This window comes from Oncorhynchus mykiss, chromosome 5 (genome assembly GCF_013265735.2).
Source record: "Oncorhynchus mykiss isolate Arlee chromosome 5, USDA_OmykA_1.1, whole genome shotgun sequence".
Lineage (NCBI taxonomy): Eukaryota > Metazoa > Chordata > Actinopteri > Salmoniformes > Salmonidae > Oncorhynchus > Oncorhynchus mykiss.
In genome coordinates this window covers 100,501,346-100,516,772 of record NC_048569.1, presented here as the reverse complement: position 1 = coordinate 100,516,772, position 15,427 = coordinate 100,501,346, and the positions used below count along the sequence as shown (strand labels likewise).

Genomic DNA, 15,427 nt, shown 5'->3' with positions numbered 1-15,427 from the left:
CGACTCTGAAAAAGAGGGAAACGAGGCGGTCTTCTGGTCAGACTCCGGAGACGGGCACATCGTGCACCACTCCCTAGCATTCTTCTCGCCAATGTCCAGTCTCTTGACAACAAGCTTGATGAAATCCGAGCAAGGGTAGCATTCCAGAGGGACATCAGAGACTGTAACGTTCTTTGCTTCACGGAAACATTGCTCACTGGAGAGACGCTATCGGAGGCGGTGCAGATAGCGGGTTTCTCCACGCATCGCGCCGACAGAAACAAACATCTTTCTGGTAAGAAGAGGGGCGGGGCGTATGCCTTATGGCTAACGAGACATGGTGTGATGAAAGAAACATACAGGAACTCAAATCCTTCTGTTCACCTGATTTAGAATTCCTCACAATCAAATGTAGACCGCATTATCTACCAAGAGAATTCTCTTCGATTATAATCACAGCCGTAGATATCCCCCCCCAAGCAGACACATCGATGGCTCTGAACAAACTTTATTTGACTCTTTGCAAACTGGAATCCATTTATCCGGAGGCTGCATTCATTGTAGCTGGGGATTTTAACAAAGCTACAGACAGAAACTAAAACAAGAGGCTCCCACGCTGAGGTCTGTCCAACGCTGGTCCGACCAAGCTGACTCCACACTCCAAGACTGCTTCCATCACGTGGACTGGGACATGTTTCGTATTGCGTCAGATAACAATATTGACGAATACGCTGATTCGGTGTGCGAGTTCATTAGAACGTGCGTTGAAGATGTCGTTCCCATAGCAACGATTAAAAACATTCCCTAACCAGAAACCGTGGATTGATGGCAGCATTCGCGTGAAACTGAAAGCGGGAACCACTGCTTTTAATCAGGGCAAGGTGACTGGTAACATGACCGAATACAAACAGTGCAGCTATTCCCTCCGCAAGGCTATCAAACAAGCTAAGCGTCAGTACAGAGACAAAGTAGAATCTCAATTCAACGGCTCAGACACAAGAGGCATGTGGCAGGGTCTACAGTCAATCACGGACTACAAGAAGAAATCCAGCCCAGTCACGGACCAGGATGTCCTGCTCCCAGGCAGACTAAATCACTTTTTTGCCCGCTTTGAGGACAATACAGTGCCACTGACACGGCCTGCAACGAAAACATGCGGACTCTCCTTCACTGCAGCCGAGGTGAGTAAGACATTTAAACGTGTTAACCCTCGCAAGGCTGCAGGCCCAGACGGCATCCCCAGCCGCGCCCTCAGAGCATGCGCAGACCAGCTGGCCGGTGTGTTTACGGACATATTCAATCAATCCCTATACCAGTCTGCTGTTCCCACATGCTTCAAGAGGGCCACCATTGTTCCTGTTCCCAAGAAAGCTAAGGTAACTGAGCTAAACAACTACCGCCCCGTAGCACTCACTTCCGTCATCATGAAGTGCTTTGAGAGACTAGTCAAGGACCATATCACCTCCACCCTACCCGACACCCTAGACCCACTCCAATTTGCTTACCGCCCAAATAGGTCCACAGACGATGCAATCTCAACCACACTGCACACTGCCCTGACCCATCTGGACAAGAGGAATACCTATGTGAGAATGCTGTTCATCGACTACAGCTCGGCATTCAACACCATAGTACCCTCCAAGCTCGTCATCAAGCTCGAGACCCTGGGTCTCGACCCCGCCCTGTGCAACTGGGTACTGGACTTCCTGACGGGCCGCCCCCAGGTGGTGAGGGTAGGCAACAACATCTCCACCCCACTGTGCCTCAACACTGGGGCCCCACAAGGGTGCGTTCTGAGCCCTCTCCTGTACTCCCTGTTCACCCACGACTGCGTGGCCACGCACGCCTCCAACTCAATCATCAAGTTTGCGGACGACACAACAGTGGTAGGCTTGATTACCAACAACGACGAGACGGCCTACAGGGAGGAGGTGAGGGCCCTCGGAGTGTGGTGTCAGGAAAATAACCTCACACTCAACGTCAACAAAACTAAGGCGTTGGGCTAGTTAACTGTAACGTTCCAAGATTGGATCCCCCGAGCTGACAAGGTGAAAATCTGTCATTCTGCCCCTGAACGAGGCAGTTAACCCACCGTTTCTAGGCCGTCATTGAAAATAAGAATGTGTTATTAACTGACTTGCCTAGTTAAATAAAGATTAAATAAAGGTGTAAAAAAAAATATTTAAAAAAATTGGCAAATCGGTGCCCAAAAATACCGATTTCCGATATTCATGAAAACTTGAAATCGGCCGATTAATCGGTCGACCTCTAGTCACCAGGCTGCTCGTTATGGCGCACACTTGTCACCATCGTAACACACACCTGTCACCATCGTTACGCGCATAAGCGCATTATGATACTCCTGGACTCCATCACCTCCTTAACTACCTGGCCTATATATGTCACTCCGTTTGGTTACTTCCCCAGACGTCATTGTTTCAGTTTCTTGTCTGTGCGTTGTTCGTGTTTCTTGTTTTATTCATTAAATTATGCACTCCCTGAATTTGCTTCCCGACTTTCAGCGCACATCGTTATAGAATGATGCCTCACCAAATGGAAACATCAGGGAGTGTTTTTTTGTTTTGGAGGTGATGTCGGGTCCGGGTGTTAGAACCGGAGCTGCCTGGGAGGCCTCAGCAGCTTTGTCGGGTTCCCCTGCCTCAGTTGGCTCGACGGGTTCCCCTGGCTCGACGGGTTCCCCTGCCTCAGCGGGATTGACAGGCTGCCATGCCTCAGCGGATTCGATAGGCTCCCATGCCTCAGCTGGGTGAACAGGTTCCCGTGCCTTGACCGAGGCAGCTGAGGAAGTCTCTGCCGGCTCATCAGTCTCTCACGCCTCAGCCGGGTTCATCAGGTTTCTGCGCCTCAGCAGAGGCGACCAGTCCGCTCCTGATCCCCGGGATCGTCCCTGTGGTTGGCGTCCTGCAGCTGTAGCCGAACACGCCGGGGACTGGGTACTGTCACGTATGCTCTCTCTCCGGTACTCTAGGTCGCCATGCTCCCACGCCTCAGCTGGATCGACAGGTTCCCGCGCCTTAGCAGAGTTGTCCGCTCCTGATCCCCAGGATCGTCGTCTTGGTCGGTGTCCTGCGGCCGGGGAAGGGGTACTGTCACGTTGTGCTCCCGCTCCCTCTCCTCACCAGGCTGCTCGTTATGGCGCACACCTGTCACCATCGTTACACGCATCTGCACATTTTTACACTCACCTGGACAACCTCCTTGTTGTCTACCTGTTCCTTCCCCAGACGTCATTGTTTATGTTTCTTGTCTGTGCGTATTTCTTGTTTTGTTCATTAAATTATGCACTGAACTTGCTTCCCGACTCTCAGCGCACATCATTATAAGAACAATATATCCAATATGCTGTGATAATGTATTAGACCTACTGCACAAACCCCATTCCTACAGAACCGTTTTTATTAGGTTCATGTTCAAAAATATATATATCTGAGCGGTAGTTCTCGGCTTGCTGTGAAAGTGATCTTGACTCAGAAAAGTTTATTTGGATGGTGTATCAATATACCCTGTCATTACAAAGTGTAATTAAAACTTCACCATGCTCAAAGGGATATTCATCTGCTTTTTACAATTTTTACACATCTACCAATCAGTGCCCCTCTTTGCGAGGCATTCGAAAACCTCCCTGGTCTTTGTAGTTTAATCTGTGCTTGAAATTCACTACTCGATTGAGTGTCTTAACAGATAATTGTATGTGCGGGGTACAGAGATAGGGTAGTCATTCAAAAATGATTGAACACTGAATGAGTCCATGCCACTTATTATGTGACTTGTTAAGCACATTTTTACTCCTGAACTTATTTAGGCTCGCCTTAACAAAGGGGTTGAAAACTTATTGACTGAAGACATTTCAGATATTTTTTTCTTCTTAATTTCAAAAAAATTATTGACAAAAAATCAACTTTGACATTATGGGGTATTGTGTGTAGGCCAGTGACACATCTCAATTGAATCCATTTTAAATTCAGTCTGTAACACAAGAAATGCGCAAAAAGTAAAGGGTAAAGTACTTTCTGAAGGCACTGTATGACCTCATCTTGTTAGGACAAGTTGACTGAGTGAGTAATGTAAAAAACAAATATTAATCCAGGTTAACACAAAGACACACCCTCAGATGAGAGAGAACACAAAACCTTCAATAATCTTGTTTTAGAACTGTAGAACCGACTGGATGTTTCACTAACGTACAAGAATCGAAATATTGTTGTCTGTCTGCCTCTTGCTGCAGTGGTGCGGGTTGCTGTCTGTTGCTGCAGTGGTGAGGGTTGCTGTCTGTTGCTGCAGTGGTGAGGGTTGCTGTCTGTTGCTGCAGTGGTGAGGGTTGTTGTCTGTTGCTGCAGTGGTGAGGGTTGTTGTCTGTTGCTGCAGTGGTGAGGGTTGTTGTCTGTTGCTGCAGTGGTGAGGGTTGCTGTCTGTTGCTGCAGTGGTGAGGGTTGCTGTCTGTTGCTGCAGTGGTGAGGGTTGCTGTCTGTTGCTGCAGTGGTGAGGGTTGCTGTCTGTTGCTGCAGTGGTGAGGGTTGCTGTCTGTTGCTGCAGTGGTGAGGGTTGCTGTCTGTTGCTGCAGTGGTGAGGGTTGTTGTCTGTTGCTGCAGTGGTGAGGGTTGCTGTCTGTTGCTGCAGTGGTGAGGGTTGCTGTCTGTTGCTGCAGTGGTGAGGGTTGCTGTCTGTTGCTGCAGTGGTGAGGGTTGCTGTCTGTTGCTGCAGTGGTAAGGGTTGCTGTCTGTTGCTGCAGTGGTGAGGGTTGCTGTCTGTTGCTGCAGTGGTGAGGGTTGCTGTCTGTTGCTGCAGTGGTGAGGGTTGCTGTCTGTTGCTGCAGTGGTGAGGGTTGCTGTCTGTTGCTGCAGTGGTGAGGGTTGTTGTCTGTTGCTGCAGTGGTGAGGGTTGCTGCAGTGGTGAGGGTTGCTGCAGTGGTGAGGGTTGCTGTCTGTTGCTGTAGTGGTGAGGGTTGTTGTCTGTCTGTTGCTGCAGTGGTGGGGGTTGTTGTCCTGTCAGTTGCTACAGTGGCGAGGGTTGTAGTCTGATGGATGGTGAGTTTACAACATTTATGTTCTATCTTCCTCTCAGAGCCACGTTCCAGGAAGGAAGTCAGCAGAATATTCCCAACTGGAGAGCCAACCTGCCCAACAGGACAACAACACCACTGCGAGGTGAGCATCTCTCATTAATATCCCTGCAGTTATACAGTTACACTACATTGCTGTCTGGGGAAAGTTGCTCTGATAGCAATCCTCCAAGGAGAAATTTCAACTGGAGTGTTCAAGTTTTGTCTCGCCCTGTGAAACGGATGATCGTCTTAATGTAGCATGTAATGTAGCATGGCTGTAGCCCTGTCAGACCAGTGGTACGTAATGTAGCATGGCTGTAGCCCTGTCAGACCAGTGGTATGTAATGTAGCATGACTGTAACCCTGTCAGACCAGTGATATGTAATGTAGCGTGGCTGTAGCCCTGTCAGACCAGTGGTACGTAATGTAGCATGGCTTTAACCCTGCCAGACCAGTGGTACGTAATGTAGCATGTAATGTAGCATGGCTGTAGCCCTGTCAGACCAGTGGTACGTAATGTAGCATGTAATGTAGCATGGCTGTAGCCCTGTCAGACCAGTGGTATGTAATGTAGCATGACTGTAACCCTGTCAGACCAGTGATATGTAATGTAGCGTGGCTGTAGCCCTGTCAGACCAGTGGTACGTAATGTAGCATGGCTTTAACCCTGCCAGACCAGTGGTACGTAATGTAGCATGTAATGTAGCATGGCTGTAGCCCTGTCAGACCAGTGGTACGTAATGTAGCATGGCTGTAACCCTGTCAGACCAGTGGTACGTAATGTAGCATGGCTGTAGCCCTGTCAGACCAGTGGTACGTAATGTAGCATGGCTGTAGCCCTGTCAGACCAGTGGTACGTAATGTAGCATGGCTGTAACCCTGTCAGACCAGTGGTACGTAATGTAGCATGGCTGTAGCCCTGTCAGACCAGTGGTACGTAATGTAGCATGGCTGTAACCCTGTCAGACCAGTGGTACGTAATGTAGCATGGCTGTAGCCCTGTCAGACCAGTGGTATGTAATGTAGCATGACTGTAACCCTGTCAGACCAGTGATATGTAATGTAGCGTGGCTGTAGCCCTGTCAGACCAGTGGTACGTAATGTAGCATGGCTGTAACCCTGCCAGACCAGTGGTACGTAATGTAGCATGTAATGTAGCATGGCTGTAGCCCTGTCAGACCAGTGGTACGTAATGTAGCATGGCTGTAACCCTGTCAGACCAGTGATGTAGCATGGCTGTAGCCCTGTCAGACCATTGGTACGTAATGTAGCATGGCTGTAACCCTGTCAAACCAGTGGTACGTAATGTAGCATGGCTGTAGCCCTGTCAGACCAGTGGTACGTAATGTAGCATGGCTGTAGCCCTGTCAGACCAGTGGTATGTAATGTAGCATGTAATGTAGCATGGCTGTAGCCCTGTCAGACCATCGGTACGTAATGTAGCATGGCTGTAACCCTGCCAGACCAGTGGTACGTAATGTAGCATGTAATGTAGCATGGCTGTAGCCCTGTCAGACCATCGGTACGTAATGTAGCATGGCTGTAACCCTGTCAGACCAGTGATGTAGCATGGCTGTAGCCCTGTCAGACCAGTGGTATGTAATGTAGCATGGCTGTAACCCTGTCAAACCAGTGGTACGTAATGTAGCATGGCTGTAACCCAGCTGTGACAACACACACAGTTGCTCCCTGGCCCGGCAGGCTGCTCATATGTCAACATCAGACCTTCGGCTAGACAAGACCGGTCCATCTGCTGCAGGCATGTGGCTCATTAGCTCTCTACTAGACCCCCAAAATGGCCATTGTTCGGTTCAGCGTGGGAATCTGAAATATCATAGTCGTGATCACGCTCTCCACAGCCAATGTGAGTAAGACCTTTAAACAAGTCAACATTCACAAAGCCGCAGGGCCAGACAGATTACCAGGATGTGTACTCTGAGCATGCACGGAACAACTGGCGAGTGACTTCATTGACATTTTCAACCTCTCCCTGTCCGAGTCTGTAATACCAACATGTTTCAAGCAGACCACCATAGTCCCTGTGCCCAAGAACACTAAGGTAACCTGCCTAAATGACTACTGACCTGTAGCACTGACGTCTGTAGCCATGAAATGCATTGAAATTCTGGTCATGGCTCACATCAACACCATTATCCCAGAAACCCTAGACCCACACCAATTTGCATACTGCTCCAACAGATCCACAGATGATGCAATCTTTATTGCACTCCACACTTCCCTTTCACTCCTGGACAAAAGGAACACCTCTGTGAGAATGCTATTCATTGACTACAGCTCAGCATTCAACACCATAGTACCCTCAAAGCTGAGGACCCTTGGACTAAACACCTTCCTCTGCAACTGGATCCTGGACTTCCTGACGGGCCGCCCCCAGATGGTAAGGATAGGCAACAACATATCCACCACGCTGATCCTCAACACAGGAGCTCCCCAGGGGTGCGTGCTCAGTCCCCTCCTGTTCTCCCTGTTCACTCATGACTGCACGGCCAGGCATGACTCCAACACCGTCATTAAGTTTGCTGATGACACAGCTGTGGTAGGCCTGATCACAGACAATGATGAGACAGCCTATAGGGAGGAGGTCAGAGACCTGACCATGTGGTGCAATGACAACAACCTCTCCCTCAACATGATCAAGGCAAAGGAGATGATTGTGGACTACAGGAAAAGGAGGACCGAGCACTCCCCCCATCCTCATCGACGGTGCTGTAGTGGAATATGTTGAGCGCTTCAAGTTCCTTGGTGTCCACATCACCAACAAACATGGTCCAAGCACACTAAGACAGTCATGAAGAGGGCATGACAAAACCTTTTCCCCCTCAGGAGAATGAAAAGATTTGGCATGGGTCCTCAGATCCTCAAAAGATTTTACAGCTGCACCATGGAGAGCATCACTGCCTGGTATGGAAACTGCTCGGCGCCCAGACCGCAAGACACTACAGAGGGTAGTGCGTATGGCCCAGTTCATCACCGGGGCCAAGCTTCCTGCCATCCAGGACCTCTATGCCAGGCGGTGTCAGCCTAGTGGTTAGAGTGTTGGACTAGTGACCGGAAGGTTGCAAGTTCAAACCCCAATGCTGACAAGGTACAAATCTGTTGTTCTGCCCCTGAACAGGCAGTTAACCCACTGTTCCTAGGCCGTCATTTGAAAATAAGAATTTGTTCTTAACTGACTTGCCTAGTTAAATAAAGGTAAAATAAATATAGCCCTGCTATTGTTATTCTTATCTCTTACTTTTTTCTTTTTTTGGGGGGTATTTTCATAAAATTGCATTGTTGGTTAAGGGTTTGTAAGTAAGCGTTTCATGGTAAGGTCTACTACACCTGTTGTATTCAGTGCATGTGACAAATAAACAAATATTTGGTTTTGGTGCAATGTACAGTACATTCAGAAAGTATTTAGACCCTTTACTTTTTCCACGTTACAGACTTATTCTAAAATGGATTAAATAAAACTTTTCCTCATCCATCCACACACACAGTAATTGGGGGAGAAGGGCCTTGGTCAGGGAGGTGAACCAAGAACCTGATGGTCACTCTGACAGAGCTCCAGAGATCCTCTCTGGAGATGGTAGAACCTTCCAGAAGGACAATCATCTCTGCAGCAATCAACCAATCAGGCCTTATTAATGGTAGAGTCGCCAGAGGGAAGCCACTCCTCAGTAAAAGGCACAACAGCCTGCTTGGAGTTTGCCAAAAGGCACCTAAAGGACCTCAGGCTTGGGTGCAAAAATGTTTTTACCTTTTTTGCTTTATCATTATGGGGTATTGTGATGTCATTATGGGGTATTGTGATGTCATTATGGGGTACTGTGATGTCATTATGGGGTATTGTGTGTAGATTGATGAGGGGGGAAAAACAATTTAATCAATTTTAGAATAAGGCTGTAACGTAAGAAAATGTTAAGTCAAGGGGTCTAAATGCTTTCAGAATGCACTGTGTATATACTGTAATAGGCTACACATGGTTAACATGTAGTGTGACACACACTGATCCTCTCTTTATACTCTACATAAGTAGAAGTATTTTGGTTGTGAACGTCCTCAGACAGCCTTTGGGAGCAGGGACTGCTGCCATAATATCCATCTCCCAGAGGTCTGTTATAGGCCCGACCCCCATTTCCTCCTCAGAGCAGACATCACACAGGAGCATTTTGTCCCACAGCCTTGAGCCATCAGCTTTGACATCCAAGGGTTAAAGATCTGAAATGATTGAGAAAGAACACGAGTCATCTGGGCCAGAGTGGCGTAGGAGGATAATTTATTCTCCTCTGTGACGAGGCTGTGGGAACACAAACATGTCATCAGACTGGCAGCCCACAGTTTGCAAGGAGGTTGAGTGTGTCCTGTCATGTCCTTGTTATTAGTTAGTCATCATTACTTCATTTAGCTGGTGTCAACATGACTCTGTTATGTGTATGTATACTGTGTGTGTTGTGCCATATGAACGGTGTTTGCCTATGCTTTCTCCCAGGTTGTCTGACAGATGTCGTGTTGGAGAATTCAGAGGAAGAGTGAAGAGAGAGAAGGCTCTGGAACCTCTGGAGCTGAAAGACTTCCCAGAACCCCCTCCACCCGTGACCAACGAGGAGAGCCCTGACATCAGATCCACTTCTGCCCCCTGCCCTGCCTACCACAGTCCCACATCCATCTCTTACCAGCCCCTGGAAACTGACTTCCCTCCCCCAGATGAGTCCTACACCGAGCACAAGACCTCAATACCCCAGCTTCATATTCAGCTGCAGTCTGGTACCAGGAGGAAGGGTCCGCTCCCCCCACCCAGACAAGACCATTCAAGACATCCACAGAACACCCACTCCCAGGAGTCTCTGTCTCGCTCTCAGGGCGGAGCTTCCGCCTCCCGCGCCCCGGTCTCCTCCCACTTTGCCTCTGGTCCCACCCACTCCCCAAGGGGGGATTCTGAGCAGAGCAGAGGATTGGTGGCGAGGGAGCAGGAGACGGTACACCAGGTAGTGCCATCCAATCCTGGTCCAGCCCTTCCTGCCTTGCCCAGTATTTGGTGCCATCGTTCTCCCTCTCCTCAGTTTGCTCCTCCTCAGCTGACAGACAAGCCTCCTGTCTCTCTCCAGCAGCACCATGACAACCCTGTCTCTGTCTCGGTCTGTCTGCACTATGACCAAAACAACAGGTAAGATTAGACTTCACTCTCTGATCTAGTTGGAACTATGATAGATAGACATTGGAGTTGTCTATTAAACTTCACTCTCTGATCTAGTTGGAACTATGATAGATAGACATTGGAGTTATCGGGCTGCTTGTAGCTGGTTTGAGAATTATTTAAAAGACAGAACGCAGTGTGTACTTACTGACGGCATTAAATCAGGATTTCTAGACATAACAAAAGGTGTCCCACAGGGTTCGATTCTTGGTCCTGTTCTTTTCACTATTATATGAACAGCATTGGCCTATCTGTACAAAACTGTAACTTTCATCTGTACGCATATGCCACTGTTGTATACACTACTGCCCCTATGGCAGCTCAGGCTCTGTTGACTCTTCAATCTGCTTTTATTACCTTGCAGAAAGCCTTGGTTGACCTGAAGTTGGTACTAAATGCTGGGAAAACCAAGTACATGTTATTTTCCAAATCATGTAATAATGTAGCTGATGATTTGTGCATAAGTACGTTAGATGGTGCCCTCATTGATCGTGTCTCCGCCTATAAATATCTGGCCATCTGGATTGACAAAAAGCTATCTATTAAAAAGCATGTTGACGAGTTAGTCAAGAAATGAAAAATTAAGTTGGTCGTCTTCTATAGGAACAGGGCCTTTCATTAAATAGTAGAAAACAGATCATTCAGTCTACATGTATTCCCGTTGTATATAATATCACCATAATCTACATGAGTGCAGCTACCAGTGTTTTGAAGCCCTTGGACACAATTTATCATAGCATGTTTTATAACATCTGACAGAAATGCCACTCACCGCTGCATCCTTTATCATGAAGTAGTTAGTAGACCCGGGGAGTTAGCGGACCCGGGGAGTTAAATCTGTTTTAAGTGTGTTTTTGCCTCTTTGTGCGGTGACGTCGATAGACCAGTCGTGGAGTTAGTAGGGTTCCAGGTAGCTAGCAGGTTAGCAGAATGGGCCTTCAGCGGGCGTCGCGCCTGAGGGGCCTGCTGGAGTCCTCGGGCAGATTATGTCGGTATTCCAGTCGTAGAGGATCGCCCCGTAGAAGAGTTCCGGATATTGTAGCCCAGGAGTGGGCTTTGGTGGTAGCCCAGGAGCCCTGGCCGGGCTAGCTTCAGGCTAATTGGTGCTTGCTCCGGGATGGAAACGCTAGCCAGGAGTGGTCACCCGGGATTGCGGTTAGCTAGTTGCGAAGATCCAGATGAAAATGTTCAGAGTTTGCTGTAGGAATCTGGGGATATGGGGAGAAATAGGTCCGTTATGCTCTGGTTTGAGTCATGTTGTACGAACTGGCGAGAGCATTCCGAGCTAAAGGTTAGCTGATGACCGCTAGCAATGGTTTGCTAACTGATAGCTGGTAGGTAGTTAGCTAGTTAGCTGGCTAGCTTCAGTTGAGGGATTCCAGATCTGAAGTAACTAGAAAGACTTTAGAAAAAGCAGATCCACATCCGGTGAGGCGGGTTGCAGGAGAGGATTTAGAAGTTGAGGTTTAGGAAAATATTTTTAAAATATATGCGAAGAAAAAGATGTAAAAAGATATATACAAGGGACACGACAGGACAAAAGACAAAGACGTCTGACTGCTACGCCATCTTGGAAAATCAGGAAAAGTTGGAACTATGAGTTATCTATTTCTTATCCATTGCATGGCTGTAGTAGTCTGTAGAAGTCTGTACTAGTCTGTAGTGACTGGTATGCTCCTCTTCTCCTCAGTAGTCTGTAGTGACTGGTCTGCTCCTCTTCTCCTCAGTAGTCTGTAGTGACTGGTCTGCTCCTCTTCTCCTCAGTAGTCTGTAGTGACTGGTCTGCTCCTCTTCTCCTCAGTAGTCTGTAGTAGTCTGTAGTGACTGGTCTGCTCCTCTGTAGTAGTCTGTAGTGACTGGTCTGCTCCTCTGTAGTAGTCTGTAGTAGTCTGTAGTGACTGGTCTGCTCCTCTTCTCCTCCGTAGTCGGTAGTAGTCTGTAGTGACTGGTCTGCTCCTCTTCTCCTCCGTAGTCGGTAGTAGTTTGTAGTGACTGGTTTGCTCCTCTTCTCCTTAGTAGTCGGTAGTAGTCTGTAGTGACTGGTCTGCTCCTCTTCTCCTCAGTAGTCTGTAGTGACTGGTCTGCTCCTCTTCACCTCAGTAGTCTGTAGTAGTCGGTAGTAGTCTGTAGTGACTGGTCTGCTCCTCTGTAGTAGTCTGTAGTGACTGGTCTGCTCCTCTTCTCCTCAGTAGTCTGTAGTAGTCCGTAGTAGTCTGTAGTGACTGGTCTGCTCCTCTGTAATAGTCTGTAGTGACTGGTCTGCTCCTCTTCTCCTCCGTAGTCGGTAGTAGTTTGTAGTGACTGGTTTGCTCCTCTTCTCTTCAGTAGTCTGTAGTAGTCGGTAGTAGTCTGTAGTGACAGGTCTGCTCCTCTTCTCAGTAGTCTGTAGTGACTGGTCTGCTCCTCTTCTCAGTAGTCTTTAGTGGTATGTAATAGTCTGTAGTTACTGGTCTGCTCCTCTTCTCAGTAGTCTGTAGTGGTATGTAGTAGTCAGTAGTTACTGGTCTGCTCCTCTTCTCAGTAGTCTAGTGGTATGTAGTAGTCTGTAGTTACTGGTCTGCTCCTCTTCTCAGTAGTCTGTAGTGACTGGTCTGCTCCTTTTCTCAGTAGTCTGTAGTGGTATGTAGTAGTCGGTAGTGACTCGTCTGCTCCTCTTCTCAGTAGTCTGTAGTGGTATGTAGTAGTCGGTAGTGACTGGTCTGCTCCTCTTCTCAGTAGTCTGTAGTGGTATGTAGTAGTCGGTAGTGACTCGTCTGCTCCTCTTCTCCTCAGTAGTCTGTAGTGGTATTTAGTAGTCTGTAGTTACTGGTCTGCTCCTCTTCTCAGTAGTCTAGTGGTACGTAGTAGTCTGTAGTTACTGGTCTGCTCCTCTTCTCAGTAGTCTGTTGTGGTATGTAGTAGTCTGTAGTTACTGGTCTGCTCCTCTTCTCAGTAGTCTGTAGTTACTGGTCTGCTCCTCTTCTCAGTAGTCTGTAGTGGTATGTAGTAGTCGGTAGTGACTGGTCTGCTCCTCTTCTCAGTAGTCTGTAGTAGTCTGTAGTTACTGCTCTTCTCCTCTTCTCAGTAGTCTGTAGTGGTATGTAGTAGTCGGTAGTGACTCGTCTGCTCCTCTTCTCCTCAGTAGTCGGTAGTGACTGGTCTGCTCCTCTTCTCAGTAGTCTGTAGTGACTGGTCTGCTCCTCTTCTCAGTAGTCTGTAGTTACTGGTCTGCTCCTCTTCTCAGTAGTCTGTAGTTACTGGTCTGCTCCTCTTCTCAGTAGTCGGTAGTGGTATGTAGTAGTCGGTAGTGACTGGTCTGCTCCTCTTCTCCTCAGTCTCTCTGTACAATGGCTCTTATTGATTGTCTCCATCCAGCAGCATTACCATGTGACTAACTCTTCCAACGCAGTAGCAGCATAGTTCAACAGCCTAGATCTGATGCCTTTCCAGAGCAGACCGACGTGATCTGTTACAGAGGTCGTTTGTTGCAGCTCTGAGATGAAACATAATTGACATCATCTGTAGAGAAGAGAGCTCTGTGGCGTACCGGACATTCCAGCCATGCTGGTTTAGGGGTGAGGGGAGGAGCACCACAGCCTCTTAGCATTGCCAGGATGTTGGGCAGTCATGTGACAATCAGCCACTGGATGGTAGAATGACTGTAGTTCAGCTCCTTTCTGAGGAACATTTGTTACAACAGCTTTTTGACTTTTTGGGGCATCCTGTTCCATGGTCTGAGTGTTCTCTCTGGTTTGACCTGTTCCATGGTCTGAGTGTTCTCTCTGGGTTGACCTGTTCCATGGTCTGAGTGTTCTCTCTGGGTTGACCTGTTCCATGGTCTGAGTGTTCTCTCTGGGTTGTCCCTCTCCCCCCCTTTCTCCATCTGTGTGTGTCTGTGATGATTCTAGGATGGAGAATGTGATAGAGCCAACCAGTGTGAGGAAGGTTCCTATAAAGATCATTCACTCAGAGAGCGAGAAGGAGAAGGAGAGCCGACAGTACCTGCTGCGTCACAGTCACTCCACAGTGGAAGAAGCCCAAGGGCCCAGTCTGGTCCCCCTCAACAGCCTGGGGACCTCAGGGGCCCCGGAACAGTCCTACTCTCTGTTCTGTGCCTACAGCCGGCAGAGGGACCAGGGGCCAGAGAGAGAGAAGACACTGGCCCCACCCAGTTACCCAGCCCCAGAACTGCCTACACCCCCACCCCCTTACCAAACCCCTGAGATGGACCTGGAGCAACACAGAGACACACACATGTGTCCTCTCAGGGTCCACAACAGCCAAATGGCAGTCCTGGCCACATCCCCACCCAGCCGACAGACCACCTCGGACCCAGAGCCCCCCAGCGGTAACTGCGTGTCCCCTCCCGTCCCCCTCCCCCACTCTGAGGAGGATGTGAAGACAGAGCAGCTGGCCAGAGACATCATGAATAAGGATCGGTCCCTAGCTGACATCTTGGATAAGAGCTGGAGGAGGACCACCATGGACCTGATGGAGGGACTCTTCCCCCAGGGAGAAGTGCTGCTGGAGGGGAAGGAGAGGAGGAAGGTGTCCCTCAAACACTCCTCACCACGGCCTTCAGAGGACAGGTCAGTTACTGCTCTTTCTTTTTTTATTTTATTTTTTTATTTATTTTACCTTTATTTAACTAGGCAAGTCAGTTAAGAACAAATTCCTATTTTCAATGACGGCCTAGGAACAGTCTTAACTCTTAACACCTGCCCCTACCTAACGCTAATTTAACTCTTACCTAACCCTACTCCTTAACTAACCCTACCCCATACCTAATGCTAATTTAACTGTTACCTAACCCTACTCCTTAACTAACCCTACCCCATACCTAATGCTAATTTAACTGTTACCTAACCCTACTCTATAACTAACCCTACCCCATACCTAACGCTAATTTAACTGTTACCTAACCCTACTCTATAACTAACCCTACCCCATACCTAACGCTAATTTAACTGTTACCTAACCCTACTCTATAACTAACCCTACCCCATACCTAACGCTAATTTAACTGTTACCTACCCCATACCTAACGCTAATTTAACTCTTAGCTAACCCTACTCCTTAACTAACCCTACCCCATACCTAACGCTAATTTAACTGTTACCTAACCCTACTCTATAACTAACCCTACCCCTTACCTAACACTAATTTAACTCTTACCTAACTCTACTCCTTACCTAACCCTTATAGTA

The 15,427-nt window shown here is 48.2% G+C and overlaps 1 protein-coding gene across 4 annotated transcripts in view; it reads left to right on the top strand.

Annotated features, from left to right (window-relative positions):
- Positions 1–15,427, top strand: part of shroom2a (shroom family member 2a) — a 95,689-nt gene that overhangs the window by 64,922 nt on the left and 15,340 nt on the right. For 3 of the 4 annotated variants that reach the window (XM_036979028.1, XM_036979029.1, XM_036979027.1), the window contains 3 exons: positions 5,062–5,144; positions 9,537–10,211; positions 14,129–14,809. In XM_036979028.1, the coding sequence (XP_036834923.1) occupies positions 5,062–5,144; positions 9,537–10,211; positions 14,129–14,809 (1,439 nt within the window). The remainder of the gene's footprint in view (positions 1–5,061; positions 5,145–9,536; positions 10,212–14,128; positions 14,810–15,427) is intronic. The other variant, XM_036979031.1, reaches the window with a different exon arrangement.